The 26,467-nt window shown below is 56.9% G+C and overlaps 2 protein-coding genes across 13 annotated transcripts; both read left to right on the top strand.

The window, feature by feature from the left end:
- The first annotated feature begins 263 nt into the window (after window positions 1-263).
- On the top strand, window positions 264-10,133 carry CRTC2 (CREB regulated transcription coactivator 2). Of its 4 annotated transcripts, none has more exons than XM_067036662.1 (14): window positions 264-706; window positions 3,472-3,573; window positions 3,649-3,765; window positions 4,349-4,410; window positions 5,031-5,099; window positions 5,269-5,372; window positions 5,473-5,502; window positions 5,674-5,738; window positions 5,840-5,889; window positions 6,021-6,265; window positions 6,626-7,032; window positions 8,376-8,645; window positions 9,164-9,350; window positions 9,482-10,133. In XM_067036662.1, exons 1-14 carry the CDS (start codon window positions 554-556, stop codon window positions 9,700-9,702), a joined length of 2,082 nt encoding a protein of 693 aa, XP_066892763.1. In that variant the 5' UTR covers window positions 264-553; the 3' UTR covers window positions 9,703-10,133. The 4 variants fall into 4 exon arrangements, with proteins under 4 accessions (XP_066892763.1, XP_058928221.1, XP_066892779.1 ...); XM_059072238.2 differs by having other exon boundaries at window positions 306-706; window positions 3,649-3,767; window positions 4,351-4,410; window positions 5,449-5,502; XM_067036678.1 differs by lacking the exon at window positions 5,031-5,099 and having other exon boundaries at window positions 306-706.
- A 1,163-nt stretch (window positions 10,134-11,296) lies between these two features.
- On the top strand, window positions 11,297-26,328 carry DENND4B (DENN domain containing 4B). 9 transcript variants are annotated; one of them, XM_059071915.2, is made up of 28 exons: window positions 11,334-11,665; window positions 13,552-13,891; window positions 14,497-14,749; window positions 14,996-15,065; window positions 15,263-15,432; window positions 15,504-15,748; window positions 16,188-16,254; window positions 16,345-16,403; window positions 16,571-16,715; window positions 16,967-17,142; window positions 17,302-17,402; window positions 18,180-18,395; window positions 18,934-19,079; window positions 19,380-19,519; window positions 19,612-19,738; window positions 20,159-20,365; window positions 20,710-20,838; window positions 21,663-21,852; window positions 22,089-22,256; window positions 22,517-22,905; window positions 23,069-23,191; window positions 23,393-23,562; window positions 23,644-23,785; window positions 23,988-24,224; window positions 24,757-24,874; window positions 24,966-25,131; window positions 25,220-25,284; window positions 25,385-26,328. In XM_059071915.2, exons 2-28 carry the CDS (start codon window positions 13,575-13,577, stop codon window positions 25,528-25,530), a joined length of 4,482 nt encoding a protein of 1,493 aa, XP_058927898.1. In that variant the 5' UTR covers window positions 11,334-11,665; window positions 13,552-13,574; the 3' UTR covers window positions 25,531-26,328. The 9 variants fall into 9 exon arrangements, with proteins under 9 accessions (XP_066892683.1, XP_058927898.1, XP_066892698.1 ...); XM_067036570.1 differs by having other exon boundaries at window positions 11,447-11,661; XM_067036588.1 differs by lacking the exon at window positions 11,334-11,665 and adding an exon at window positions 12,673-12,802.
- Window positions 26,329-26,467: the final 139 nt, after the last annotated feature.

The raw sequence follows: 26,467 nt of genomic DNA, 5'->3' as shown, positions 1-26,467 counted from the left end.
GGCACATGGCAAGTCTGAGAGGGCCTGACTCCCAGATGTTTAGGGCTGTTTGAATATCCCTGATCTCACTGTTTTCATTCAGGCCCCTCTAGTTCCCTTCCCTGGAGATGACCAAATTTTTCCTCTTGTCTCTTCCTGCTTCCTTCCCTGTCTCCACCCCTTCCTTTCCTTTCCTCTCTTTAATCCCTCACCCCTTCGCGTTTGTAGGCTCGGGACCAATGCAGAACTACTCTTCCCAGTTTGCCCCGCGCAGGGAGGAACCGAGAGGGAGGAGCAAAGTCCCCAGTTCCCGGAGTCAACAGGGTAGCTGGGAAATGGTGTCCATTTCCTCTCCCGTATTGCGTGACTGGGGCTGCGAAGGAGTCACGTAAACAAACTATAATTCCCGGCGGTCCCCGCGCGCAGCAGGTCAGGGCTAGGCTGGGGCCGGGTTCGCGGTGCTCGCTGAGGCGGCGGCGGCGGCGGCGGCTACGGCTGGAAGAGCCGGGTCGGGGCCCGCGGCGGAGGCCGTGGCTTGTATTGGGAAGGTGGCGGGGAGGGACGGGGGAGGAAGATGGCGACGTCGGGGGCGAACGGGCCCGGCTCGGCCACGGCCTCAGCTTCCAATCCACGCAAGTTTAGTGAGAAGATCGCGCTGCAGAAGCAGCGTCAGGCCGAGGAGACGGCGGCCTTCGAGGAGGTGATGATGGACATCGGCTCCACCCGGGTGAGGGGCCGCGCCGGCAAGCGGGAGCGGAGCAGAGCACTTCTCGAGCGGGGAGCCGAGAGGCGGGGCGGGGGCGGGTGCCGCAGCGAAGGAGGCGGAACGCGGCAGGGGTAGCGGGCGCCGCCGTCCGGGAGGCACGGGTGGAGGGCCGGGGGGGCAGGAAGACGGGTTTTGCGGGAGGAGGTCGAAACTCCATAGAGGCTGGAGAGTTTGGGAACGAATGGGAGCTGAGAAAGTGAGGCAGGAATGGACAGAGAGAGGAGATGGTCTCCGAAGCCCGGCGGCGGTAGGAGGTGGGTGGTACTTGTGCATCTCTGATTGAGTTCTCTCAGGGACTCTGCTGAAGCATCTTCTATGTTGGATTTTGGGGTTGGGGGATGGCCTGCTTGCCCTCGTCTGGCTCCTCTCAGTTGGTGATCTCCTCTCATCTGGTCCCTCTGCCCTGTTGTGCTACTCTCGGCAGTTAGTATCTCCGGGAAAGGGCCCCTTGAGTGGTTTGAACGGCAGCGCTGGGTATAGTGGGGCAGGAAGTCCCCTCCTGCGTCCCATCCCTTTGCTTCCTTTTTCAAATACTTCTTGTGGTTTCCTGACGTGAATGAAGGTGAGGTCCATTGCTCACAGACTGGTGGTATTTTGCCCTGGCCGCCTTGGAGGAGAGATAGGGCTTTGGATCTCGAAAGGGGGTAACCAGTTGGCTATAAGTTATGTGGAACCTGATGGTTAGCTGAACTTTCTAGAGAGATGATTGTTTTGTGGGTCAGGTATGGGGTGCCTTGGAGGGTCTTCTGTGTATAGAGAATATTCTTTCCTGGGAAGTTCCAGAAAGAAGGAATCCTGGCGGCGTTGCTTCTGAAGCCCCCTGATCTTGGTTTCTTGCTTCCCAGGGCTGGATGTCAGAGAGAGAGAGGGGTGGGAGTTTGCCCAGCTGGTATGCAGTCCTAATTTAGGGACACATTATTCTCAAAACAGCAGGTGAGGATATTGCAGTGATCCCTTATGGCAGGGAGCTAGAAGGAATTTAAGTGGTGATGGATGGCCGAACATAAATACCACATTTCAAAGTTCTTTCTGCGCGTCTGACTGCCTTTGATTGAACCTGCCTATGACTGTAACTCCGGTTGTATTTTTGTGTGTGTCTCCCTTGACTCTGTTAGTCTTTTTTGTGTTTTTTACTCTTTTGAGTCTCTAGAGACCATGTGTCCTAGTTTTGGGGAGTCAGAACAGAGAAAGTTAGGTGGGGGAGCAAATCGTGTGTGAGTGTGTGTGTGTGCATAACTCCCTCTAACCGCCGTGAGGATCATGATCTAACTGTGGACTGTCCCCCCTTTAGGAGCTTTTGATCAAAGTGGGGGCAGAGGCAGGAAGGTGGGGCAGAGGCAGGAAGGTGGGCCAGAGGCTGACCTCCATCTGACAGCGGAGGAATGGTGGGATCTTAGGGCTTATAGATACAAACAAAAGCTAAAAACTGGGCCTTCTTTCTTTGTGGTGCCTTGGTCTGTCAAAAGGTCCCCTCCACTCACCTTGCCCCTGATGGGTAACTTTTCTTCTGCACATAAAAAAATCTAGTGGGCATACATGTCCAGGGCCTGGGGACCCAAGAGTCTAAACCTAGGGATTAGAGACCTGGAGCTCAGCCTGTTATCTGGCTGGCTGGGAGGTCTCATTTGAGGCAGATGTGGCCTTTGGGGCCTATACTCCTGGAAGCTGGGGTTATCATGTATATTAGTAGCAGTCTTGAAGTGGCCCAAAGGTCAGCATAGTGCCTGCTAAACTCACTGGACTGACCTCTTGGAACAGAAAGTCAATTCTGTTGTTGGCCTATGCACAACAGTGTGACCCCTGGAAGCTCTTAGAATCTTAACCACTCATCAGCTGCCCTGGGTCTCCTTATTTGTCTGGGGTGGCAGTAGCTGAATCTTAGAAGTAGGTGCTCACCTCTCACAGAGGGACATGAGACCTTTAGGCAGACTAAAACCATGCTAGGCTGAGGGTTGTGTTGTCTTACTCCAGTGCCAGACGTATCTCCCCAAAGTGAGGATGAGGCCAAGGAGACGGCTCTGGGCCAGGCTGGAGTGGGCTACTGCTTTTCTCACCCCCCATTCTCCAGGCTCCCCTACCAATTCAGGGGCTTTAGGACTAGGTAGAAGAATGCTTCTTTGTTTTGGCACTGTTTTTCCAGTTTGAAGAGCCATCATTCCTTAGTTGTTCTAGTTTGGGAGGTACAGGCTCTGTGTAGCCTTCCTGAGGAGGGGCAAATGGCAGAGCCCAGAAGCTTGTGCCTACCTTCCAGAGTGGGGAGGAAAGAGGCTGGCAGCTATGGCTCTATGGCATCCATCTGTGGCCCTTCCTTTGTCTTCCAGTTAGTCCTGGACACATCTGGAAGGGAAAGTAGAGGTGCCTAATAGGCACCCTTCCCCAGGAGTTAACCCATGTGACTAGCCTAGGGGCTCCTGGCAACCCCTCAGGGACTCTGTTTAGACTGATGCCGACTAGGACAGGCCCTGAGCAGAGTATCAGGCTCCATCGGGCAGGGTGATGCCAGGCATTAGTGATAGCATTGATGGGGGCAGCCTGAGGAAGAGCTAGGGCAGATTGTTTGCACCAGGTCTCAGTGGACCTTCTCCCCAGTACTGGCTTTTCTTCTGGCAGATCTCTTAAAAGCAGCAGCAATAGTAGCATGTCCTGGAGACAGGGATGGCAAGGGTGGCCACAGGAACAGTGCTCAGGACCCTCCCTGACTTTCCCATTTGTCCTACATGTCTCAGTTACAGGCCCAAAAACTGCGACTGGCATACACAAGGAGCTCCCATTATGGTGGCTCTCTGCCCAACGTGAACCAGATTGGCTGTGGCCTGGCTGAGTTCCAGGTGAGTGGACACCAGTTGGGGGAGTGCAGGCTCTCACGCAGCTCCCTCTGTTGACTTGCCTGTCTCTTTTGGCAGAGCCCCCTCCACTCCCCTTTGGATTCATCCCGGAGCACTCGGCACCACGGGCTGGTGGAACGGGTGCAGCGAGATCCCCGAAGAATGGTGTCCCCACTTCGCCGCTACCCCCGCCACATATCCTTCACTGAGGGGCTGTGGAGTCTGGAGGGCAGTGGGGTGGGGCTCCTCAGGAACTCATGGTAGGAAAAGGGACCTGAAGTGTTGTCCAGTGCCATCCTGCGGGAGGTCTCCTTTACCCAGGTTCCCTGAAAAGTGACATTTGGCCTGTGTTTCAGCACTGGCTCCTGTGACAGGGAGCTGCCCCTCCTGAGATTGTGTCCTCCATCTCTGGCTGGCACTGACTGTCCTCACTTCAGCTTGCTCTTGGCTGCTAGAGGCAGGGCTCCCTGAAATGTCTTATGCTACAGGGATTTTGCTTCCCTCCTGCTCACATTTCTGTTCTTAGCTTTCAGTCTCAGAGACATCCACAGACCTGTCTCCCCCAAGCCCTGTCTAGATATTCACCTATATTTTCCAGCTTCTCTAGGCCTGATTCCCTTTTTCTCTTCCATTCTTTGCCCCTATTGTTGCCCCTTGTAGAGGAGGAGAAAGGTGTTTGCTTCTTGAAACAACTCATCTGCAGCCTTCTGTTTTCTCTCATCTGGTCTCTCTCCCATCCACCCCCTTCTCACTTTTTCCCTTAACTGGTGCTCTTCACATTGACAGCTCTCCCTATAGTCCTGCCTACTTATCTCCTCCCCCGGAGTCCAGCTGGCGGAGGTCAGTGTCCAGGGCGGGCAGGATCTCCTGCCCACTCTCTGACTTGTCTCTGGCGGGAGCTGGGGTTGGGTCTGGGCCTGCTGGGCCAGGCTTTCAGCAGTACCTCCTCCTGTAATGGCAGGGCTGGGAGGGGTGGGGGTAGGTGGAGTAGGTGGGTCAGAGTCCAGTCTTGGCCCTGTTGACATGTGTGGCCAAGCCTCCCAGTCCAGCCAGAGCAGGACTAATGGCAGCTGGGGTGTGTGGGGGGAGGGGAGAATGGTAGGGTGGCAGGTGAAAATGTCTGCCTCCTGTCAAGAGTGGGTGCCAGGTGCAGTGTTCTGGCATTCAGGTTTGTGAACCCTTCCCCTGTCCATCTCATCCCTAAGACTCATACCCAGCATAGTTGCTGGGCTCCAGGATTCCTATTCAGCTTGTCCTGGCAGAGAGGAGTTATTTCTAGATCTCCTAGGTTGTTTGGGGAGAGGGTTCACGGATCACGGATATCAGCAGAACCAGAAAGAAAGAGGCATGATGATCCTGGGTGCCCAGCCCTCTTGGCTGCCCCACACTTTCCAGCCCCCATGCCTGCCCTCTGGTCCATTGCTAGCCTTGCTCCTCATCACTTTGTTTTTCCATCCCAGGACAATGCCCTGGGGCAATTTCCCTGCAGAGAAGGGGCAGTTGTTTCGACTACCATCTGCACTTAACAGGTGATGGCCCTTGCCTTCTTTAGGCCACATCTCTCTTATCTGTAGTTTCTGGGGCCCTGCTCTCTCACCCCACCCTGTCCCAGCCCAGCTAGTGTTTTCATCTGCTGAGCAGGGCATGAGGACCAGGAAGACTGTCACAGGTGCCAGCTCATCTCTTTTCCCCCCACAGGACAAGCTCTGACTCTGCCCTTCACACAAGTGTGATGAACCCCAGCCCTCAGGACACTTATCCAGGCCCTGCACCCCCCAGCGTCCTGCCCAGCCGCCGTGGAGGTAAGTGGCCATGTCCCAGGGGAGGGAGTAGCCGTGGAGCTTTTGTTTGAAGCAGGTAGGCAAGTAGGCACTGCAGCCAGCTCCACCGTATCCTTTGCAGGTTTTCTGGATGGCGAAATGGACTCCAAAGGTATGTGTTCCTCACCGTGTTTGATATGTGCGGGTTCTGAATGCCAGAGAATCTCTGGGCTGGTGTTGGGAGCTTTGTTCAGGGCCAGGGTGTGGGAGCCCTTCCACCTGCGTCTGCTTCCTGTCCTGCCTTCTTCTTCAACCCTCTCATCACCAGTCTTTCTCTTTCAAGTCCCTGCTATTGAGGAGAACTTGCCAGATGACAAGCATTTGCTGAAACCGTGGGATGCTAAGAAGGTAGGCGTGGCCCACTGTCCCTCTTCTTTCCATGGGGCGGGTCTTCAGGGTCCTCCACTGAGTTCTGTCCTCATTTGCCACCTTCTTCCTCCTCTCCTCAGTTGTCCTCATCCTCCTCCCGACCTCGGTCCTGTGAAGTCCCTGGAATTAAGTACGTATCTCTCTTGAGGTTGGCTGAGCGGGTGGAAGAGGGAAGCAAAGGGAAATGTGGAAGGCTGATCTCTGCTCTTCCCTGACCACTGCCCCCCACCCCCATTTACATCTTTTCCTCTCCTTCCCCAGCATCTTTCCATCTCCTGACCAGCCTGCCACTGTGCCTGTCCTCCCACCTGCCATGAACACGGGAGGCTCCCTACCTGACCTCACCAACCTGCACTTTCCCCCACCGCTGCCCACCCCCCTGGACCCAGAGGAGACAGTCTACCCCAGCCTGAGTGGGGGCAACAGTACCTCCAATTTGACCCACACCATGACCCACCTGGGCATCAGTGGGGGCCTGGGCCTGGGCCCAGGCTATGATGCACCAGGTGAGTGGCTGTCTTGGCTGTGTGTCCCTGGGGTGCTGCCTAGCTGGAGGGATGAAGGGGTGGGAGGCTCGAGCACCTTGGGATTCTCCTGTGACTGCCCACACCAGCCCTTCACCTGTACGCCAGGATTCCCTCACAGCAGTTTTCTGCCAGTGAGAACTGGTAGGTGCGGCTTTTCCTAGAAAGAAGATGGAGAGCAACCCCCAAGCGGGCAATGCCATCCTGACTGTCAGGGACAGAGTAGGGAGGACATTGTGTTCCCACTTCCATAGTCTGGCCACTGCTACCCATTCTGGGCAGAAAGGGGCCCAGTTCCCGTCAGTAATGTTGGCATCTCTGGTTTTTTGTCTGTGCCTACAGGACTTCATTCACCTCTCAGCCACCCATCCTTGCAGTCTTCCCTAAGCAATCCCAACCTCCAGGCTTCCCTGAGCAGTCCTCAGCCCCAGCTCCAGGGCTCCCACAGTCACCCCTCACTGCCTGCCTCCTCCTTGGCCCGCCATGCACTGCCCACCACCTCCCTGGGTCACCCCTCACTCAGCGCCCCAGCCCTCTCCTCCTCCTCTTCCTCCTCTTCTGCTTCATCTCCGGTGCTGGGTGCCCCCCCTTACCCAGCTTCTACCCCTGGGGCCTCCCCTCGCCACCGCCGTGTGCCCCTCAGTCCCCTGAGTTTGCCCGCGGGCCCAGCCGACGCCAGAAGGTCCCAACAGCAACTACCCAAACAGTTTTCGCCAACAATGTCACCCACCTTGTCTTCCATCACTCAGGTATGCGTGGCTGCCTTCCCTACATGTCTGTCTCCCTTCCCTTCCTTCTCTTGCCAAGTTCTCTCCCTTCCACCCTGCTTTCCTCAAATACCTCTTCTTCTTCTTCTTTTTTTTTTTTCCTCTTCTTCTTAACTCCTGTACTCCTGGTGTCATCCATCCCCTTCCATTCCTCTGTCCTCTGCCTGCCCCACTCTTATCCACCTTGTTTCCTCTTGGCTTAAGAATGCAAACCCTGGGGTTAAGTTTTCTGATTTCAAATCCTGGCCCCACCTGTTAATAGCAGTCTCCTTGGACAGTTATTTAACTTCTTTGAGCCTCAGCATCCTCATCTATAAAACCAGGACAGCAATGTAAGAATCAAAGGAAATCACATATGGAAAGTACGCAGCACCATGCCTAGCCCAGGTGCACGCTCGACAAATGATAGCTTGTCCTTTCCCTTTTCTCTCTTTTTTGTTCCTATCCTTCTTTCCTTGTCTGTCTTCTTTCTCCTGCCTCCATCCTGTCCCATCCCCTCTCCCATCTCCTCTCCTTCTTTCATAGATTTCATAGACTCAGAGACTGTCAGAGGATGGAGCCCAGTCCCTTCATCTTACAGATGAGGAGGCTGGGGCCCAGAAGGAAAGTGACTTTTCCAAGTTTACACAGCATGTTAGGGAAGAGTTGGGACCATTACTAAAAATTCTTGGTTTAGGGTTTTTTCCTCAATGATAACATTCTTAGCTCTTCCCTCCTTCCCCATACTTCTCCCTTTTCTGTTCTCTCTGCCCCCCTTCTTTCACCCTAATGCTCTTCTTCCCCTCTCCTCTGCCCTACTTTCCCTTTCTTTCTCTGTTGTTCTTGCCTGGAATGTGTGTTCTATGTTCCATCTTTATGCAGGTCCCCTTTTCTGTAGGAAAGACTGAGGTCAGGCCAGCAAGGTCTCTGCTCTCTGGGAACTTGGAGTAAAGCCTAACCTTCCTCCTTCCCTCCTTCCTCGCACAGTCCCTCTGGCCTCTTCAAGGCTTTAGAACAGCCCTCCTCAAGGTCACTGTTGTGTGATCAGTCACTTGTGAGGTGTGTCACAAGTAGTTGATTACTAACAGTAGTTAAAGTACCAAGGTTTAGGAATAGTTGACTCCTGGAGTGGATTCAAAATTATCCTTGTGTTAACCTCTCTCAGTCACTTTCATCCTGAGATGCATTTTTGAGAGTAGTTGCACCCCAGTGATGCCCAATGGAACGGTTTTGGGTTTGTGTTGACAATGGTCGCAGCTTAAAAGGGTGGGAAGCCCTGACAAAGAGCTCCTCTCAGGGGGCACATGGAGGGGTAAGCTTCCCCCTTTCTCCTCGCTTTTCTTCAGGGCGTCGCACTGGACACCAGTAAGCTGCCCAGTGACCAGCGGCTGCCTCCATACCCGTACAGTCCCCCAAGTTTGGTTCTGCCCACCCAGCCACCCACCCCAAAGCCTCTGCAGCAGCCAGGGCTGCCCTCTCAGGCCTGCTCAGTGCAGCCCTCTGGTGGGCAGCCCCCAGGCAGGCAGCTGCACTATGGGACACTGTACCCACCCAGCCCCAGTGGGCATGGGCAACAGTCTTACCACCGGCCGATGAGTGACTTCAACCTGGGGAACGTGAGTATCCGGGTCCCTAGCTCAGAAGCAGGGGAGGGGCTGGGAGTGGGCTAAAAGAGCCTGAGTGGTATCGAGGGGGGCATTTTGAACTGGGAGATCGAGGTGGGGGAGAGCCTTCTTACCTGCCCCCAGGTAACACAGTACCGCCAACTTGGGGCTCCTTCTTCCTGCATTTGACCCCGACTCCTGCCCCTCTCCCCCAGCTACCTCCGCGCAGCTTGCTCTTTGATGACTACTGCTTTGACCCGTTGTCTTCCTGGCACGCGCATGCTCTGTCCCAGTAGGTACGGTGCCCACACCTACTTTGGGCCCCGTGCTCACTTCTTTCACTGTGCTTGTGGCCATCTCCCGCTGTCTCTGCTTTTGTTCCCATGGTGGAGGTGGGAAGCTGGGTAGGGTAGGGGGAGGTGTATGAAGATTACTGGGCAAAAAGGATGTGTTAGCAGAGCTAGGCAAAGGCAGGCAGAACCACCCTGTTCTGAAGCCCACTTTCTCAAGGCCTGTCTGTGTGTCCATAGCTGGAGCAGTTCAGCATGGAGAACCCATCAACCAGCCTGGCGCTGGATCCCCCTGGCTTTTCCGAAGGGCCTGGATTTTTAGGGGGTGAGGGGCCAGTGAGTGGCCCCCAGGACCCCCATGCCCTCAACCACCAGAACTTAACCCACTGTTCCCGCCATGGCTCAGGGCCTAACATCATCCTCACAGGTAAGAGGTGTGGGTGGTGATGGGGGATGGAAGGAGGGTGTGATACATTTGGTGGCGCAGCAGGAGACTGAGGGGGTCTTGGAAGAGTTCGCAAGGCATGGGGTCCTCACTCGTCTCTTCTCCCCACACAGGAGACCCTTCCCCCGGTTTCTCTAAGGAGATTTCAGCGGCCCTGGCTGGAGTGCCTGGTTTTGAGGTGTCAGCAGCTGGGCTGGAGCTGGGGCTGGGGCTGGAGGAGGAGCTGCGCATGGAGCCGCTGGGCCTGGAGGGGCTCAACATGCTGAGTGACCCATGTGCCCTGCTGCCTGACCCTGCCGTGGAGGACTCGTTCCGCAGTGACCGGTTGCAGTGAGGGCACCTCATCGACATCCCTCTTCTCGGCCCTGTTCCCCATCACTGTCCCTTTCCTCCCTTCCCCCTGGCCAGTAGAGACTTCACTCTCTGCCCCCAGATCCTCTTTCTAACATGAACGGAGGATCCCAAGAATGAGAAAAGGCAAGGGGTTTGTCCAGGTGGCCCCTGAATTCTGCACAAGGGATGGGGCTTGGGGGAGCTCAAGGGAGGGCCTAAAGCACTTGTAACTTTGAACCGTCTGTCTGGAGGTCAGAGCCTGTTGGAAAGCAGGGGGTAGAGGGGAGCCCTGGAGGCAGGGCTTGTCCGGATGCCTAGGGGTGGGCAGTGCCAGCCCCTCCTCACCACTCTTCCCCTTGCAATGGAGGAGAGAGCCAGAGTGGATATTATTTTTTATTAAATATATTATGTTAATAAAAAAATCATATCAAACCCTTGGTGTCAATGGCTACTGTTTGGGATGCAGGTCGGGATCGAGGGAGTTCTTGGGGCACGGGCCCTCTCATCTGTATACTTTTTGCGTTTTCTCAACACCATGTAGTTTTGTGGAGTGGCCCCCGAAGCCTCATAATTTGTACTCAGCATTGGACAGAGGGGTGCAGCCTGGGCGTAGGCCCCCGTGGCAGCACAAGCGCCCTCTCATCTGTCCAGGGCCTTGCTGCAGCATCAGGGGACAGGGGCTCTGACTGGCCAGACAAGTTACTGCTCTTTCTCAACCCTGAGGCCTGGCAGTGAGTCAGGAGATGAAGAGGTGACTGCTGGCTGAGCTCTCGGCTCTGGATTTTTTTGGTAGGATGATCCCAGTTTTCCTGGGGGTAGCTGGCCTCAGTGCTAAGGCTCCCAAGGAGAGAGGATTTAAAAACTACTGACGCCAGGTAGGTCTCAAGGTTGGCTCCCTCTTTTTTATGGCCCTTTAAGCCCAGAGGACCTGGAAGTTAGCTGTGGTACCTGGCCAGCCTCTGACCCCATGCTCCTAGGTCTCATTCCTGCCCCCTCACAATGCATGAATTCACTTCACCCTCCCCACTCCTCTCCACTCATTCATTCAGATGCTTGAGTGCTAACCTGTTCTGAAGAGGTTTCTTCTTTCTGGCTTGGGTTGCTAGCCCTCTGACCATCTGCCTTCTATTCTTCCCCCCATGCAGCACAGAAGAGTAGTGCCCCTTCTCCATTACCCCCACCTCTTCTGCTCACCCACAGCCTACAGTCCTGGCCTCTCCCTCTTTGCAAAACTTGTCATTTTCAGAAAAGAGAACTGAGAGCTCTGGCTTAGGCTGGAAGGGAATGCAGCGTGCCCTAAACCTGGAAGTAGGGGCAGCCACCTGGGTCTCTGCAAACTAGGCTTTCAGGGCCTTCACCCAGGCAGGAAAGCCACATCTGAGTAGGACTAAGGGTGGGACAGGAGAGCGCCTCAGACTTCAGGGGTCAGTGTCCTGCGGCAATGGTTGGTTTGTGGGAAGCCGCCTGAGTGCAAGGGGCCCTCCCAGCCGCCAGGGGTCGCGCTGCAGGCGGTCAGGCGCTGGGCAGGCGCTGCCAGGGGCACGGCCGCCGGCCCGAGAGGTTGGGGGTGGGGGTGGGGGGGAGCCGCGGCGCCCGCGGTCCGGGAGGGGGGAGGGGGGGTGGGGGGAGCAGAGAAAGCGGGGCGAACGGAGGAGCACCCGTCCCCAAGCGCAGCGGGAGCCGGAAGGGCCGTGCGGCGCGAGCGAGCGGCGCGGCAGCACAGTCCCCGCGTGGCGCAGCGCGGCGGGGACGCTGGGATCGCCTGGATCTCCCTCCACGGCGCCCCGCGCCCCGGCGCCCTCGGCCGCTTCTTCTTCCTTCACTCGTCGCCCCGGCGGGAGCGGCGCCCGAGTCGGGTGCGACATGTCCGGAGCCGGGTAGCCGCACCGCCCGCCTGCCCGCCAACCCGCCTTCCGAGCCACCCGCCCGTGGGCCGGCCAGCGGGGGAGTCGCGGGGCAGGCAGGTAGGGGCTGGACCGGGCGGGGCGGCGGGCGGGGAAGGAAGGGAGGGAGCGCACGCCGGCGGGGCGGGGGCTCTCCCCCAGCTGTTCTCCGGCGCTGCACATCTGGTTCCGGTTCCTCTCTCCTGGGGAAGTGAAAGTGGAGGGGAGGGCGCAGCCCGGAGTTAGCTAGCAGTGCCCCGGCGCCCTGCACCCCTCCTGCTCCCGCGGGTCCTAGAGCTCGAGCACCCCTCCCTCCGCTCGGGTCACGCGGCGGCCGGCGCTGCTGCCGTCACGTCTCCAGCAGCCTGAGCTCCCGCTCCTCTCTGTCCTCCTGCTCCTTCCTCAGTCTCCTCCCGCTCGGCGCGCCCTTTGCCCCAACGCGAACTTCCCGCCGCCCGGCTTGTGGGCGTTGCGACCCGGAGTGGCGCCCCTGCCCCTTGCGTTCCCCAGGGAGAAAGGGCTGCCTTCTGCAGGACTCTTCCCTGGCTCGGTGAGGAGAGGCCCGGGTGCGGAGGTCCTGCCGATGGGGGCCACTCGCTCTTCTGCTGGCCTCCACCTCATGGCTCCCGCCTGCTGCCTTGGGCATAGGGCATAGGGCTCCCATTCGCCAGCACGGGACGAGGCATGGGGTTGTGTCCCAGAGCTAAATCAGGAGGCTGACGCTAACTCCCGGCTTCACCTCGCAGATGTGGAGACTAAATTAAGCTGGAGTTGGTGTGTGTATGTGTGTGTGGCCAGAGGCCAGGTTAAGGAGAGCCAGCTTGGCTACTGAGATTCCTTTGCCCCCTCTTCTCTTGGCAAGGGTGGGAGGTTAGGTAGGATTGTACATCCTGGGTCCAGTCTGAGCCTCCTCTGCCTTGCTCCGGGTCCTTTAGTCTAAGGTTCCAACTTGGAATGATGCTGTGTTGGCACCTTCAACGGTAACCCCCCCCCCCCCCCCAGCACACACACACTCTCACACCCATAGGCTGGCTTCCGCTGAGCTGCAGCTTCCCCTCCACTGTTTCAGGAAGTCACCTCCCTTCCCCTCTGAAGCGGCCCCCACGCCTTCGGTCCTCAGCTGCAAGCCACCCACCAAGCTCTTTCCCAGCTTCTGCACCCTGGGGCACCCCGGGACCTTTGGGGCTCCTACTCCCTGGGGTTGGGCCATGAAGGCAGGTGAGAAGAGTTACTGAAGACCCGTTGTGGGCCTGTTTCTGTCTCTGGGCTCCATGGAGGAGGGCTTGGGGATTGCTGGGACTGTCTCCCACTGCTGCTTTGGACTTAACTGGGGATGCCTAAGGATCCTGGAGGTTGGAGGGCACTGGTTTTTTTGTCAGATAGTGGAACTAAGTTAGGAAAAAAGGACACTTGAGTCTGGTGAAAAGACGCTTAAAGCTTGGGTTTTGTGGAGTCCTCACAAAAACCTAGAAGTGGGCTCTTTAAGAATATTAGCTGGCTCATGAGGTTCTTAGAATGTCAACTAGAGTAGGAAGGCCAGAAACCCATAAAAAGACTGTAAAGTTGGCATGATGTCATGGCCAGAAGGAATGATGTCATTGCAGGCCATTACAGAAAAGACTGATCTCTGTTATGTTAGGGAGTGAAGCGGGTGGAGTCTTTAAAATGGATACAGAAACTATGATGTCAGAGCCCAGGTTAGCTGTGTGCAGTGGAGTGGAGTTTGAGTTCTTTGGGAAGAGGGCTGGTACCACCAAGAAGGAGGGTCCTGGTCTCTTTAAGGAGCTGTGGTGGGCTGTGAGAGCCTGGTGATGTCACAGGCGGGAGAGTTTAGGATTGGCTGACCACTGATCCTGCTTTTCCTTGAAAGGACTGGGAAGAGGAAGGAAGCAAGAGGGGGAACTTCTTGGTTGCCATGGCAACACCAGCCTTCCTTGCTTCATCTCTCCCCCACTTGACCATTCCAGATGCAGTGAGTGAGGGGGGGGCCATGGCGGAGGAGCGGCCCCCCCGGCTGGTGGATTACTTCGTGATAGCTGGGCTTGCAGGGAACGGAGCACCCATCCCTGAGGAAACGTGGGTTCCTGAACCCAGTGGGCCCCTTCGCCCTCCCCGGCCAGCTGAGCCCATCACAGATGTGGCAGTCATCGCTAGGGCCCTGGGCGAGGAGGTGCCCCAGGGCTACACATGCATCCAGGCTTCTGCTGGGGGCCACCCCTTGGAACTCAGTGCTGGGCTCCTGGGTGGAACTCAACCAGTCATCTGCTACCGGAGGGGGCGTGACAGGCCCCCCCTCGTTGAGCTGGGGTGTGTGCACCTACCCATGCTGGCACCAAGGGAGGCTGGGAGGAGATCTGGGGTGAGGCAGGGAGAGGTAGGGGTATGGGATGAGGGATGTGCAATGGGAATGGGAAGAGAGTGGGCTAGAGGCCAGGGAGAAGGGCCTGAAGTTGTGTGTACTTAGTTCTCACACAGATTTGGGAGCATATACTAGTGCTGCTACTTGCTAGCTATGTGACCTTAGGCAGGTTATTGAGCCCCTCTGGGCCTTTTCCCTCATCTGTAAATTGGGGAAAATAATACCTCCTCATAGGGTGGTTGAGAAGATTAAATGAGATAATCCATATAAGGGACTTAACACAGAGTCAATAAATGGCAGCTTTTATTCTTAGTATTTATTAATGAGCTTGAGAACCATGGAAGGTTTGAGGAGTTGTTACTGATCAAGAAGTAGAGCCAAAGGCAGAAGAGGGGCACAGGATTTTGGAGGGCAGAGTTCAGCAAGAAGTGGGTCCTGGTGTTGGGGTTTGACTAGGCTGAGTAGGTAGGACTAGGTAGGCAGATCTAGCAGGACTGGGGTCTTTCTCCTCTGTATTGGACTTCTGACATCTCTCTCTGTTCTCTGTGCCAAGGGTGTTGTATGAGGGGAAGGAACGTCCCAAGCCTGGCTTCCAAGTGCTAGCTACGACACCCTACAGCCACTCAGCCAACCTGGCCCCTCCAGGACCTGGGCACCCCCGCACCTACCTCACTTACCGGCGGGCAGCAGAGGGGGCAGGGTTGCATGCCCTGGGCATCACTGATCTCTGCCTGGTGCTGCCCAGCAAGGGCGAGGGCACACCTCATACCTACTGCCAATTGCCCCGCAACCTCAACCCTGGCATGGTGAGTGGGACCCTGAGCCAGGAGCTGAGAACTGCACCATCTCTGTGTGACGGTGTGGACCCTGGGCACAAGGGGTATCCTAGGACCAAGATGTCTAACGGCGGGGCGGGGCCCAGAGGCGTGACTCTCATTTTGGGACTGGGATTAGTGGGAGTTATAAAGACCATGTAGGGGTGGTGGAGAAAATGAACCCCAGAAACCTTTGTTAGCTGTGTGTTTGCTTGTCTCTTGCCATTTCTGGGGCAGTGGGGCCCAGCAGTGTACCTGTGCTACAAGGTGGGCCTGGCCAAGGCCAACACGCTGGTGTATGAGGCAGGTGAGTAGCCCCTCTGTCTCCAACCCCTTGACCCTCTGTGTTCCTCTGCCCTGATGCCTCTTGGCTGGTACCTTCAGTATCCACAGAACTCACTTCCCCTTTGCTGCTTGGCCCTTCTCTGGGATCCCCTGCTTCCTTCCCCTGGAGTCTGATGGACCCTACTCCTTTTGGGTACCCCCACTCTGCCGGGGGTGCAGAGCTGCTGGGCCGCTACCCAGAGGAGGACAATGAGGCGTTCCCGCTGCCCGAGTCAGTGCCCGTCTTCTGCCTGCCCATGGGGGCCACTATCGAGTGCTGGCCTGCCCAGACCAAGTACCCCGTGCCAGTCTTCTCCACCTTTGTGCTTACGGGTGCAGCTGGTGATAAGGTGGGTGTGCAGAGTGTGGTCAGGGGTCCGGGCTCCACAGGGCCCGCCTGACTGCCCCTCTGTCCTGCCAGGTGTACGGTGCTGCCTTGCAGTTCTACGAGGCGTTCCCGAGGACCAGGCTCTCGGAGCGGCAAGCGCGGGCCCTGGGCCTGCTGAGCGCCGTGGAGCGGGGCCGGGCACTGGGGGGCCGAGCTGTGCGCAGCCGGCGTGCCATCGCTGTGCTGTCCCGCTGGCCTGCCTTCCCTGCCTTCCGCGCCTTCCTCACCTTCCTCTACCGCTACTCCGTCTCAGGCCCCCACCGCCTGCCTCTGGAAGCGTGAGCATGAGACTTCCCCGACACTGGGAAGGGTTATGAGGGGGTCTCGGGAGGCCAGGAGAGATGGATAAGATTAGGCTGGAGCGGGGGTGGTGGTGGGGACCCTGGGTGGGCAGAGGAGTGGGGATGGGGCTGTAGTGTGTGGCTGGATAGTTGGTCCATTGCAAAAGTGCTCCTGGCTGAGGGGCTGAGTGGGGCCTGAAATCCAGGCTACACTTGCTAGCTAAGTCCTGGCCAGGGGCTGTGCAGACCCAGAGGGAATCTCTTTTATGATTTACATAAATGCTGTACATAATGGAGGCTCTGATGGCTGACACCAGTCTCGAGGTGGATCTCAGGGAGGAATAAGGTTCTTGTGCACAGGTGAAGGAGAAGAGCAAACGTGGCTGAATGAAGTAGACTGGGAGTCTGCCTCTAACTGGACCCCTCTCTCCCCCAGGCACATCTCCCACTTCATTCACAATGTCCCCTTCCCTTCCCCACAGAGACCCCGCATCCTGGTGCAGGTGAGAGCTGAGGCTGGGGCTGGATGGGAGGAGGAGAACTGCCAGGGGCTAGTCTTCACCATCCTGACCTGTGGCTCTTCTGTCTCCCAGATGTCTCCCTATGACAACCTGCTCCTCTGCCAGCCTGTATCCTCACCCCTGCCCCTCAGGTATGTGCCCAGGTTGGGGGGGCTTTGATGACCAAGGACATGGTAGGTGCCAGGCAGGTGGGCACGGGTGTTGAGGTCTGTGCAGGCTGGGCCCGGGTGGTGTCTGTGCCCAGTGACAAGGGAAAGGCCTCCTGCTGACTCTTCTCCCACCTTGGCATTGCCCGCAGTGGTGCCAGCTTCCTGCAGCTGCTGCAAAGCCTAGGCCCTGAGCTGGCTGTCACGCTGCTGCTGGCTGTGCTCACGGAACACAAACTACTAGTCCACTCACTGCGGCCGGACCTGCTCACCAGCGTCTGCGAGGCCCTCGTCTCTGTGAGTGCTACCCTGCCCAGACTGCCTTGCCTAAAGTGTTCTTTCTGGTGCCCCGGTCCCTACCTAGATTCTCCTTACTTTTCTTTTCTTGGGGAGGGTTCCTCAGCCTTTTACCCTTGGGCATGACCTACAGGACATACAGAGCCCAACTCCCACAGCTTCTCTCAACAGGCACCACTCCCCAGGGCCCAGGCCCCTTCTCCTGCTGCCCCTACGCCCTGCTCACTGGTCCTCACTCCCTGATGCTTTAGATGATCTTCCCGCTGCACTGGCAGTGCCCCTACATTCCGCTGTGCCCGCTAGTGCTGGCAGACGTGCTGAGCGCCCCTGTGCCCTTCATCGTGGGTATCCACTCCAGTTACTTCGATCTGCATGACCCGCCTGCGGATGTCATCTGTGTTGATCTTGATACCAACACATTCTTCCAGTAAGAGGGTTGGGTCTTGTCCAGGGGGTCTCTAGGTGGCGGGGGGGCAGGAGAGGGCTGGTGTATGCAGTGTACCTGCTCAAAAGGAGCCTCAGGCAAAACGTGGAGGAGGCTGGCGAGGAGCCCCATCACCCTTTCTTCCTTCTGTTTATCTCACAGGACCGAGGAAAAGAAGCCCCTCTCTCCTCGGATCCTGCCCCGCAGACCCTACAAGGTTCTGCTGGCTACACTGACAAACCTGTACCAGCAGCTGGATCAGAGTGAGGAGCGTGGGTGGGGGTGGGAGGCTGGAAACTGTCATTGACCTTAAACCTCCAGTTTGGGGAGGCCTGTGGATAGCTGACCTTACTTGAGGAGGTTAGAGGAGTTAGGCTTTCATTTGGTGGATGTGAGAGGAATTCAAATTCCAGTTTAAGCAAGAGGGAAGCGCATGTCACATTAATATTCCTGAATACGTCAGGGAGGTTGAGGTTGTCATTGGGGAGGCTTGAAACTGTTACCTGAAGGTAACTTTTTTTTTTGTAAATTATTTTTTTTTTGAATTAATTAATTAACTTATTTATTTTTGGCTGCATCGGGTCTTCATTGCTGCATGTGGGCTTTTTTCTAGTTGCGGCGAGCGGGGGCTACTCTTTGTTGCGGTACACGGGCTTCTCATTGCGGTGGCTTCTCTTGTTGTGGAGCACAGGCTCTAGGCACGTGGGCTTCAGTAGTTGTGGCGCGTGGGCTCAGTAGTTGTGGCTCGTGGGCTCTAGAGTGCAGGCTCAGTAGTTGCGGCGCACAGGCTTAGTTGCTCCGCGGCATGTGGGATCTTCCCAGACCAGGGCTCAAACCCGTGTCCCCTGTATTGGCAGGTGGATTCTTAACCACTGGGCCACCAGGGAAGTCCCTGAAGTTAACTTTTTAGTTACTACTGGTACCAGGTCTGTTAGGACCTGCCGGTGGTGGGGTAGCAACAGTGACTTCTGTGTGAAGAGCAGGGTTGAGGCAAGCCCTACGGGTGCTGGCCCTGATTCTCAGGCTGCCCTGGTCCCCAGCATATACTGGACCCGAGGAGGAGGCCTCCCTGGAATTCCTGCTGACAGACTATGAGGCAGTGTGTGGCCGCCGGGCCCGGCTGGAGCGCGAGGTCCAGGGAGCCTTCCTTCGCTTCATGGCCTGCCTGCTCAAGGGCTACCGGGACTTCCTGCGCCCGCTCACCCAGGCCCCCTCTGAGGGGTCTCGTGATGTCGACAACCTCTTCTTCCTGCAGGGTAAAGGGGGCCTTCTCTGCTTGGGGAGGGTGTCACGGGATGGGTGGCCAGGGGCTGGGTTCCATGGGGAAGCCCGGGGGGACAGGGAATTACACAGTTTCTTGTTCCTTCGCTCAGCACACGTTTTTGTGGGCACCAGCTTTGAGCTGTATACTCTTCTGGGCTTGGAGAGGGGATAAGGGTACAAAGATGAACCAGCTGTGGCCCTGCCCTCTGGGAAGCCCTGGGCTTGGTGGGGACACAGTGATGCCTGTGGTGAGCCACCCCCATGGGTGAAACTCTCTTCCCTTGGGGACTTCCCAGTCTGAGGTCCTCCTAGGTGCCAACAGATAAAAGGGAGGGATTCCATGGAACTGTGGTGCTGGGGTAGCTGGTTGGCTTGGCATGTGGTGTAGTGGTGCCAGAGGGGCCAAAGAGGGGATGGCTTTGATGGCCTTGGACGCCAAGTTGGCAGGGAGCCAAGAATAGGGTTTGGAAGGGGGTGCCTGTGGTAGGGAACCCTGGTAACCTTCCTCTCTGCCCCATTCTCATCTGTCAGGCTTCCTCAAATCCCGGGAACGCTCCAGCCACAAGCTGTACTCCCAGCTGCTGCACACACAGATGTTCTCGCAGTTCATTGAGGAATGTTCTTTTGGCTCTGCTCGGCATGCTGCCCTGGAATTCTTTGACTCTTGTGTTGACAAGGTATTGGGCATTATCCCTTCTCTTCATGCCCTTTGCCCTCTGCTCTCCTCTTGGCAGTCTCTGTTATCCCAGGTATAAACATTCTACATCTCATCTGTGGCAGGGATGGTGCCCCTGGGGTTATACAGGGCACAGCCTATGCAGCATACGTGACCGGCCTCATAGACATACCGTCTTCCCATTCCTCACTCCATCCCCCAGCTCTGTCTCCAGGGCCTTGGGGGAATCTGGACCCACTACCTCCTTCCCTGTGGCTATGCTTTCCTGGGAGATGCTCATTCTCTTACCATCCTGCTCCAGGTCCACCCAGAGCAGGAGAAGCCTGAGCCAACACCCTTGGTGGAGCTGGAGGAGCTGTCAGGAAGTGAGCTCACTGTCTTTATCACACCTCCCGAGGAGCCACCGGTGCCAGAGGGCAGTGAATCTACCCCCCAGTACTGGTGAGAGCCTCTTGTCCCCTCACTTGTTGTGAGGCCCCATAGGCTGACTTAGTAACGACTGCTCCTGATGTTGCCTCTCTCTGCCCCTCCAGCTACGATGGGTTCCCCGAACTACGGGCTGAGCTGTTTGAGTCTCCTCAAGAGCAACCCGGGGCTCTGCCTGTGCCAGGTCCATCCCGTAGTGCCCCCAGCAGTCCTGCCCCTCGCCGTACCAAACAGGTAACCCGCAGGTGGGCCCCCCAGAGGCATCTGGCTCAGGCCAAGGGCTGCTGCTTCCGTTTCTTCATCTGTAAAATGGGTATAATAGTATTTACCCCATAAGGTCGTTGGAAGGTTTCAGTTATGTCTGGCACATAAAAGGCACATGAAATATTAGCTATTGTTACCACTGTCATCATCCTCAAATTCATTTTCTGAGCACTCTGGGAAACCAGGGGCTTGCTGCCTCTTCCAGGGTACCTGCCCAAGCTCAAGCGAGGCATCTCTGCTTGGGGATCCTGGGCTGTGTGTGCAGCATCTCGCCCGCCTCGTCAGCGTACAGACCCTTCCTCAGGGAGGGTGCTGCTTCTCCCACACTATTTTAAGACCTGCCCTGCCCTGGCATTGTACTCACCCAGGTGTGTCCCCTGCCCTACCTAGGAGATGAAGATCGCACAGCGGATGGCGCAGAAGTCAGCAGCTGTGCCTGAGCTCTGGGCCCGGTGCCTGCTGGGCCACTGCTATGGGCTGTGGTTCCTGTGTCTGCCTGCCTATGTGCGGTCGGCGCCCTCCAGGGTGCGGGCACTGCAAACGGCTTACCAGGTGCTGCGCCAGATGGAGAGCCGCAAGGTGGTGCTGCCCGACGAGGTGGGCACCCGCGCCCAGTCCCAGGGGCTTGTGCAGGCATGGGGGCTGTGAGAGGGAAACTTGGTGACCATGGAAAGCAGATGGGGAGCATGGGCCCAAGTTGAGAGCTGGGCAGGTGCTCCATCACATTCACTGAATTAATGAGCATGTTCAGGGTGTAGCAGTAGAGACCGCAGGGTGGCAGGGTCAGCAGGAAGGGTAGGTGGCTCTGAGGCAAGCCCAGAAGCTGCCAGGGGCCAGTGAAGTTTGTGAGAACTGGGGAGGCTGGAGAAGGGTGCTCGCTGAGACTTGAGGACTTGGGTTGGGAGTGAGTCCACTCTCATCCTGCGCGTCTCCTGGCCCAGGTGTGTTATCGTGTGTTGATGCAGCTCTGCTCACACTATGGGCAGCCCGTGTTGTCTGTGCGGGTCATGCTGGACATGCGGCGGGCAGGCATCGTGCCCAACACCATCACCTACGGCTACTATAACAAGGTACCTAACTTGGGGTGGGGGGGGGTGGCAGCCTGTGCCAGGTGTGTGTGTGGGGAGGATGCTGCTCCCTGACACCTGCTGCTCTCCCCTCTCCTTGGATATCGGGCCCATACAATCCAACAAGGTCCTGTCACCATTGTCACCCATTGTGCTCCTCTAGTGCCTTAGCACCTACAGACGGTTTTCTCATACTTGGTTGCTTTGATTTTCACCTACAATACCCCTGACGAGGAGGTTGGGCGAGTACTGCTACCTCCCGATGATGGCTAATAGTGGGAGCCAATATGCCAGGCACTGTTCCAAATACATTTTCCACATCAAATCATTTTATCTTTACCACAGCCCCATGAAGTGGAATGATTATTGTCCCCATCTTACAGATGAGGCCATGAAGTTGCAGGGGCTTAGTAACTTGTCCGAGGTACCACAGTAAGTTAGGGAGTTAGGAGATGCACACAGGCATGCCGATGTTTCCTGAATTCAGGCCCTTAACCATGATACTAATCTATGTTTCCTGTTTTTTTAGATGAGGAAACTAATGACCAAAAAAATGAACCGATTTCTTCAAAGCCCATAGTTTATAAACAGCAGAGTCTGGATCCAGGTTGTCTCCACTGCTTCTGGCTTCCTCTAGAACCCCTCAGGGTGGCAGCTGGCAACTGTCCCTTCTGGGCTCTTGTTCCTGGCTGAGCCATTGGCAGGACAGTCCTAGGCAGGATGTCTGGAGGAGAAGGTGGTCCCTGGGGCTCCAGGTCAGGCAGTTGGCATCAGGCTGAGGCCAGGGTATGGAAGTAGGCCATCTTCATGGGCACTGTGCTTGGCAGGCCGTGCTGGAAAGCAAGTGGCCGTCTGGTACACCGGGTGGGCGCCTGCGCTGGGCCAAGCTCCGGAACGTGGTCCTGGGGGCTGCTCAGTTCCGCCAACCCTTGAGAGAACGGCGGCAGCAGTGGCAGCATCCGAAGCGGGAGGAGGAGGCAGAGACGGCAGCACAAGAGGCAGGCAGCTCCCAGACAGGTGGGTAGGGGCTGGGGACACGGGCAGGGGGATAGGCATGGAGAGCTGGGGCTGGTCTAATGGCTGGCACTGGGTGTTCTCAGAGTGGATAAACTATACTTGGCTGGTAACAAAAGAGATGAAGTTCTGCCTGGGAGGAGTCCTATAAATCCAGGTCCACGTAAGGAGCTCTATTTTGGAACTGGGGGCTGGGTTTCTAGCTGGCTGCCTTTCAACCCCCTCTCTGTCTTTTACAGAGCCCTATCTGGAGCGCCCCTCCCCTACCCGCCCCCTTCAGCGCCAGACTACCTGGGCTGGGCGAAGCCTGAGGGACCGTGCCTCGCCTACGGGGCGCCTGGTGAAGAGTGGCAGCCTGGGTAGTGCCCGAGGGGCACAGCCCACTGTGGAGGCTGGCGTGGCCCACAGTGAGTGCCCTTGTCCCACACCCCAACCCTCAGCCCCGTCAGCTTCCTTGACCACTTGCCAGTGAAAGAGGGGAAGGCCAGAGCCAGGATGGACGGGTGGTGCTTTGTGGTGGGCACTGTAGGCGCTGAGGGAATCTTGCCTGGACTGTCACCATGGTGGGGGCTGTGGTGCCAGAGTCTGTACAGCCAGGAATTGTGTTTACTCAGTTCCTGGAGGAGGGGCTGGCCTCCATCTTCCCTGATTCTTTTCTGCCCTGTAGTGATAGAGGCCTTGGGGGTACTGGAACCCCGTGGATCACCTGTGCCCTGGCACGATGGAAGCCTCTCAGACCTGAGCCTGACCGGGGAGGAGCCAGCACCTGGAGGCAGCCCAGGGGATGCAGGCTCAGCCCTGAGTACTCAGTCCACTGAAACTCTGCAAGGGCCAAGTGGGCGGGTGCCCAAGGCTGGCTGGCATCAGGATGAGGCCAGCACCCCCCGAAGAGGGCTGGGTGCCCGCCTCCAACAGCTGCTCACTCCTTCCCGCCGCTCCCCTGCCTCTCGTGTTCCCCCGCCTGAGCTGCCCCCTGACCTGCCTCCCCCAGCCCGCCGCAGCCCCATGGACAGCCTTCTGCGCCCCCGGGAGCGCCCTGGATCCACTGCATCCGAGGTAGCCAGTGAGGGGGGGGTCCAGACACTTTAGCACCAGGAGGCCTGGGGAGGAGCTGCTAACCAGGAGTGCCCAGAGAGGGCCTTGAGGGGTGGCTGAAGCCAGCATCCTGGGTGAAGAGGAGCATGGGTGTGGCTAACTATGCTTTCTCATGTAATGGCAGAGCTCAGCCTCTCTGGGCAGTGAGTGGGACCTCTCAGAATCTTCTCTCAGCAGCGTGAGCCTTCGCCATTCCTCAGAGCGCCTCAGTGACACCCCTGGATCCTTCCAGCCACCTTCCCTGGAAGTGAGGATAACCCCTCCCACGCAGATATGCTTGAACACACACGTACACCGCACCCATTCACTCTGTCAAAGGCAGGGGTTGGGGAGGAGGTGGGAGGAGCCTGGGCTGGGATGTGAAGATGAGAGCGGCTGGGGAAGGAGCACGGGCTCCTGAGCCTAGAGGCCAAAAGGGGCCTGCTTCCTGGGGTCTTCTCGCCTGCAGATTCTGCTGTCTAGCTGCTCCTTGTGCCGTGCCTGTGATTCCCTGGTATATGATGAGGAGATCATGGCTGGCTGGGCACCTGACGACTCCAACCTCAACACAACCTGTCCCTTCTGCACCTGCCCCTTTGTGCCCCTACTCAGTGTCCAGACCTTTGATTCCCGACCAAGGTGCCCAAAGCAGGGCGAGTGCTGTGGGTGGGGCAGGAAGGTGGAGGTCCGAGGGCTGACCCTCCTGCTATCTCGCTGCAGTGCACCCAGCCCCAAGCCTGCCTCTGCTCGTGCCAGTGGCAGCAAAGATGCTCCTGTCCCTGGGGGCCCAGGCCCTGTGCTCAGTGACCGCAGGCTCTGCCTTGCCCTGGATGAGTCCCAGGTCTGCAACGGACACGTGGGGGTAAGGGCTAGGCCAAAGGGGCACGAGCTGTGTGTGTGTGTGTTGACCTGTGGGTGGCCCCAGTGGTGCTGGGGAGAGGTAGGCATTGAGGGCAAGGGACGTCCCAGAAGCTGTTGGACATGGTGGCCCAGTGGGAATTGTGGTTCTGAGGATGGGGCTGTGGTACATGCCCTCCACTGCCCTCCTGCTTTGTGCCTGACAGGGTACCTCCCGGCGTGTCGAGAGTGGGGCATGGGCGTATCTGAGCCCCCTGGTGCTGCGTAAGGAACTGGAGTCGCTGGTAGAGAACGAGGGCAGTGAGGTGCTGGCGTTGCCTGAGCTGCCTGCTGCTCACCCCATCATCTTCTGGAACCTTCTGTGGTATTTCCAGCGGCTACGCCTGCCCAGTATTCTGCCATGCCTGGTGCTGGCCTCCTGTGATGGCCACCCACCTCCCCAGGTCAGTTCCCTGATACGGTTCCTGCTTCCTCATCTCTCAGCTCTGTTTCTCAGTCCTCTGTGTCTTCAGTGCTATAGAAAGAGCACAGGTTTTGGAGTTGGTTGTACCTGGTTTGACTCCTGGCCCTTTCACTTCACTACTCTGAGCTACAATTTCTCATTTGTAAAATGGCAATAAGCGCCACCCCCCACCCCCCCAAACAGGGCTGTTATTAAGGCACCTAGTGTAGTGCCTGGTACCCAGACAATAATTTGTTAATGTTCATCTATTTTTTGTTCTATTAATTGCACCAGTATTTATTGAGCACCTTTTAGGTTCCAGGCAGAGTTTTAGGCACTAGGGATGTAGCAGATTACAAAACAGAGTCCTTGCTCTCATAGAGCTTGCATTCCCACGGGGAAAAAGAGTTCCTTTCTCTCTTCTCTTTGGCTATGTCCGGTAATGTCCCTGTCTCTTGGAATAATGCCTGTCCATTTCCTGTCCCCTGCCTCCCACTCCATGACCCTCTCTCCTTTATCTTGGCTCCCCGCAGGCCCCATCTCCTTGGATAATGCCTGATCCAGCATCTGTGCAGGTGCGGCTGCTGTGGGATGTCCTGACCCCTGACCCCGATAGCTGCCCACCTCTCTATGTGCTCTGGAGGGTCCACAGTAAGTCTGGTATTTGGCCTAGGATGGGAAGGGGAAGGTCCCAGACTTAGAGGGCTCAATAATCCTGGCTACCTTCTTTTTTTTCACCCAGGCCAGATCCCCCAGAGGGTGGTATGGCCAGGCCCAGTACCTGCATCCCTTAGTCTAGCATTGCTGGAGTCCGTGCTGCGCCATGTCGGTCTCAATGAGGTGCACAAGGCTATAGGGCTCCTGCTGGAAACTCTAGGGCCCCCTCCCACTGGCCTGCACCTACAGAGGTATCGTGTTCCTATCTGAGAGGTCCCTGGTCTGTCCCGGGCTCCATACCCCCTTTATCTCACTTACACCCTTTTGCCTCCACTCCAGGGGCATCTACCGTGAGATCTTATTCCTGACATTGGCTGCTCTGGGCAAGGACCACGTGGACATAGGTGAGGGAGCAGGCAGGGGGCTGAGGAGTTTAGGGATCTGGGGCCAGGTGTGGAAGCTTGGAATCCTAATATACGAACCTACCTCCACCCTCTTTCCTAGTGGCCTTCGACAAGAAGTACAAGTCCGCCTTTAACAAGCTGGCCAGCAGCATGGGCAAGGAGGAACTGAGGCAGCGGCGGGCACAGATGCCCACCCCAAAGGCCATTGACTGCCGAAAATATTTTGGAGCACCTCTGGAATGCTAGGGACCCTTAAGCTTCCTTCTCCAGCCTGGGCTGAGGAGGTGAGGGAGAATGGATTCTAGAGATAAACCTGCTTCCCTGTTGCTTTCACAGAGGAGTTGGGAATAGACTGGGAAGCATGCCCAGCCGTAGGCTCTGAATGGGGGCAGCAAGAAGAGGGACCCACTGTTACCAAAAGTCACAATTCCCCTATCTCCAACCTGCCCTCTGTGCTCATGTTGATGTTGGAGGAGGCCTGGGGGGAGCTGGCACATCTCTGTTCCGCCTCATCCTATACCAGGAACTCCTCTCCAGGGTACCCACAGATCTGTACTGCCCTGGTCATTTTATAAGTTTTTGTTTTAAAAAACAGCTAGAAAGACACAGAGCTACTGAGCCTTTGCCCTGAATGTGAGTGGGGGATGTCATTCCCCACCAATGATGGTCCTGCTTCCCTAGAATTGCTGAAGGAGCCCAAGGCTCTCCATGCCTTTCTACCGTAGTATTTGTATTTTATTTTAAGTTATTTATTCTGGAGCCACAGCCCCCTTGCTTATGAGGTTCTTATGGACAGTGAGAAAGAGAAGGGAAATGGGCCCGCGTGGTCCAGTGGTTTGTAGCTCCTTGAAAGTTAGGAGGTGGGAGCTAGAGGAGTCCCAGGCTCCCCTTAGGAAACATTGGTGCCCCTCTAGTCCTGATCCTTCCTGTCCACTCCACCTTGGGGAATGCTTCACCCACCCAGGGCCCTGACTGTGCAATAAGGATTGTTCCTTGCGAAGTTCTGTTGGATGTAATATAGTAAAAGCTGCTTCTGTCTTTTTTCTTCTGCCTCCTGTTCTCTGAGTCTGGGATAATGGTGGGGGATACCTCACTTTTTCTCCTGGCTGCACGTCCTCCTTTCCACCTTTTCGTCCCTTGCTGCCTTCAGGCACACACTGCTTTCCCTGACCAGGTCTGGTAC

This window comes from Kogia breviceps, chromosome 1 (assembly GCF_026419965.1).
Source record: "Kogia breviceps isolate mKogBre1 chromosome 1, mKogBre1 haplotype 1, whole genome shotgun sequence".
NCBI classification, from domain to species: domain Eukaryota; kingdom Metazoa; phylum Chordata; class Mammalia; order Artiodactyla; family Physeteridae; genus Kogia; species Kogia breviceps.
This window is presented reverse-complemented; position numbering and strand designations above follow the sequence as displayed.

What these genes read in the sequence shown, in the direction of transcription:
- CRTC2 (XM_059072238.2), top strand. Translation starts at nt 554, where the DNA reads ATGGCGACGTCGGGGGCGAACGGGCCCGGCTCGGCCACGGCCTCAGCT. An exon ending in CGCCGCTACCCCCGCCACAT is followed by an intron (nt 3,768 to 4,350) that starts ATCCTTCACTGA and finishes TGCTCTTCACAT; the next exon opens with TGACAGCTCTCCCTATAGTC. An exon ending in CCGGAGTCCAGCTGGCGGAG is followed by an intron (nt 4,411 to 5,030) that starts GTCAGTGTCCAG and finishes TTTCCATCCCAG; the next exon opens with GACAATGCCCTGGGGCAATT.
- DENND4B (XM_067036588.1), top strand. An exon ending in CCCCCCCTCGTTGAGCTGGG is followed by an intron (nt 13,892 to 14,496) that starts GTGTGTGCACCT and finishes CTCTGTGCCAAG; the next exon opens with GGTGTTGTATGAGGGGAAGG. An exon ending in ACTGGCCTGCACCTACAGAG is followed by an intron (nt 25,132 to 25,219) that starts GTATCGTGTTCC and finishes CCTCCACTCCAG; the next exon opens with GGGCATCTACCGTGAGATCT.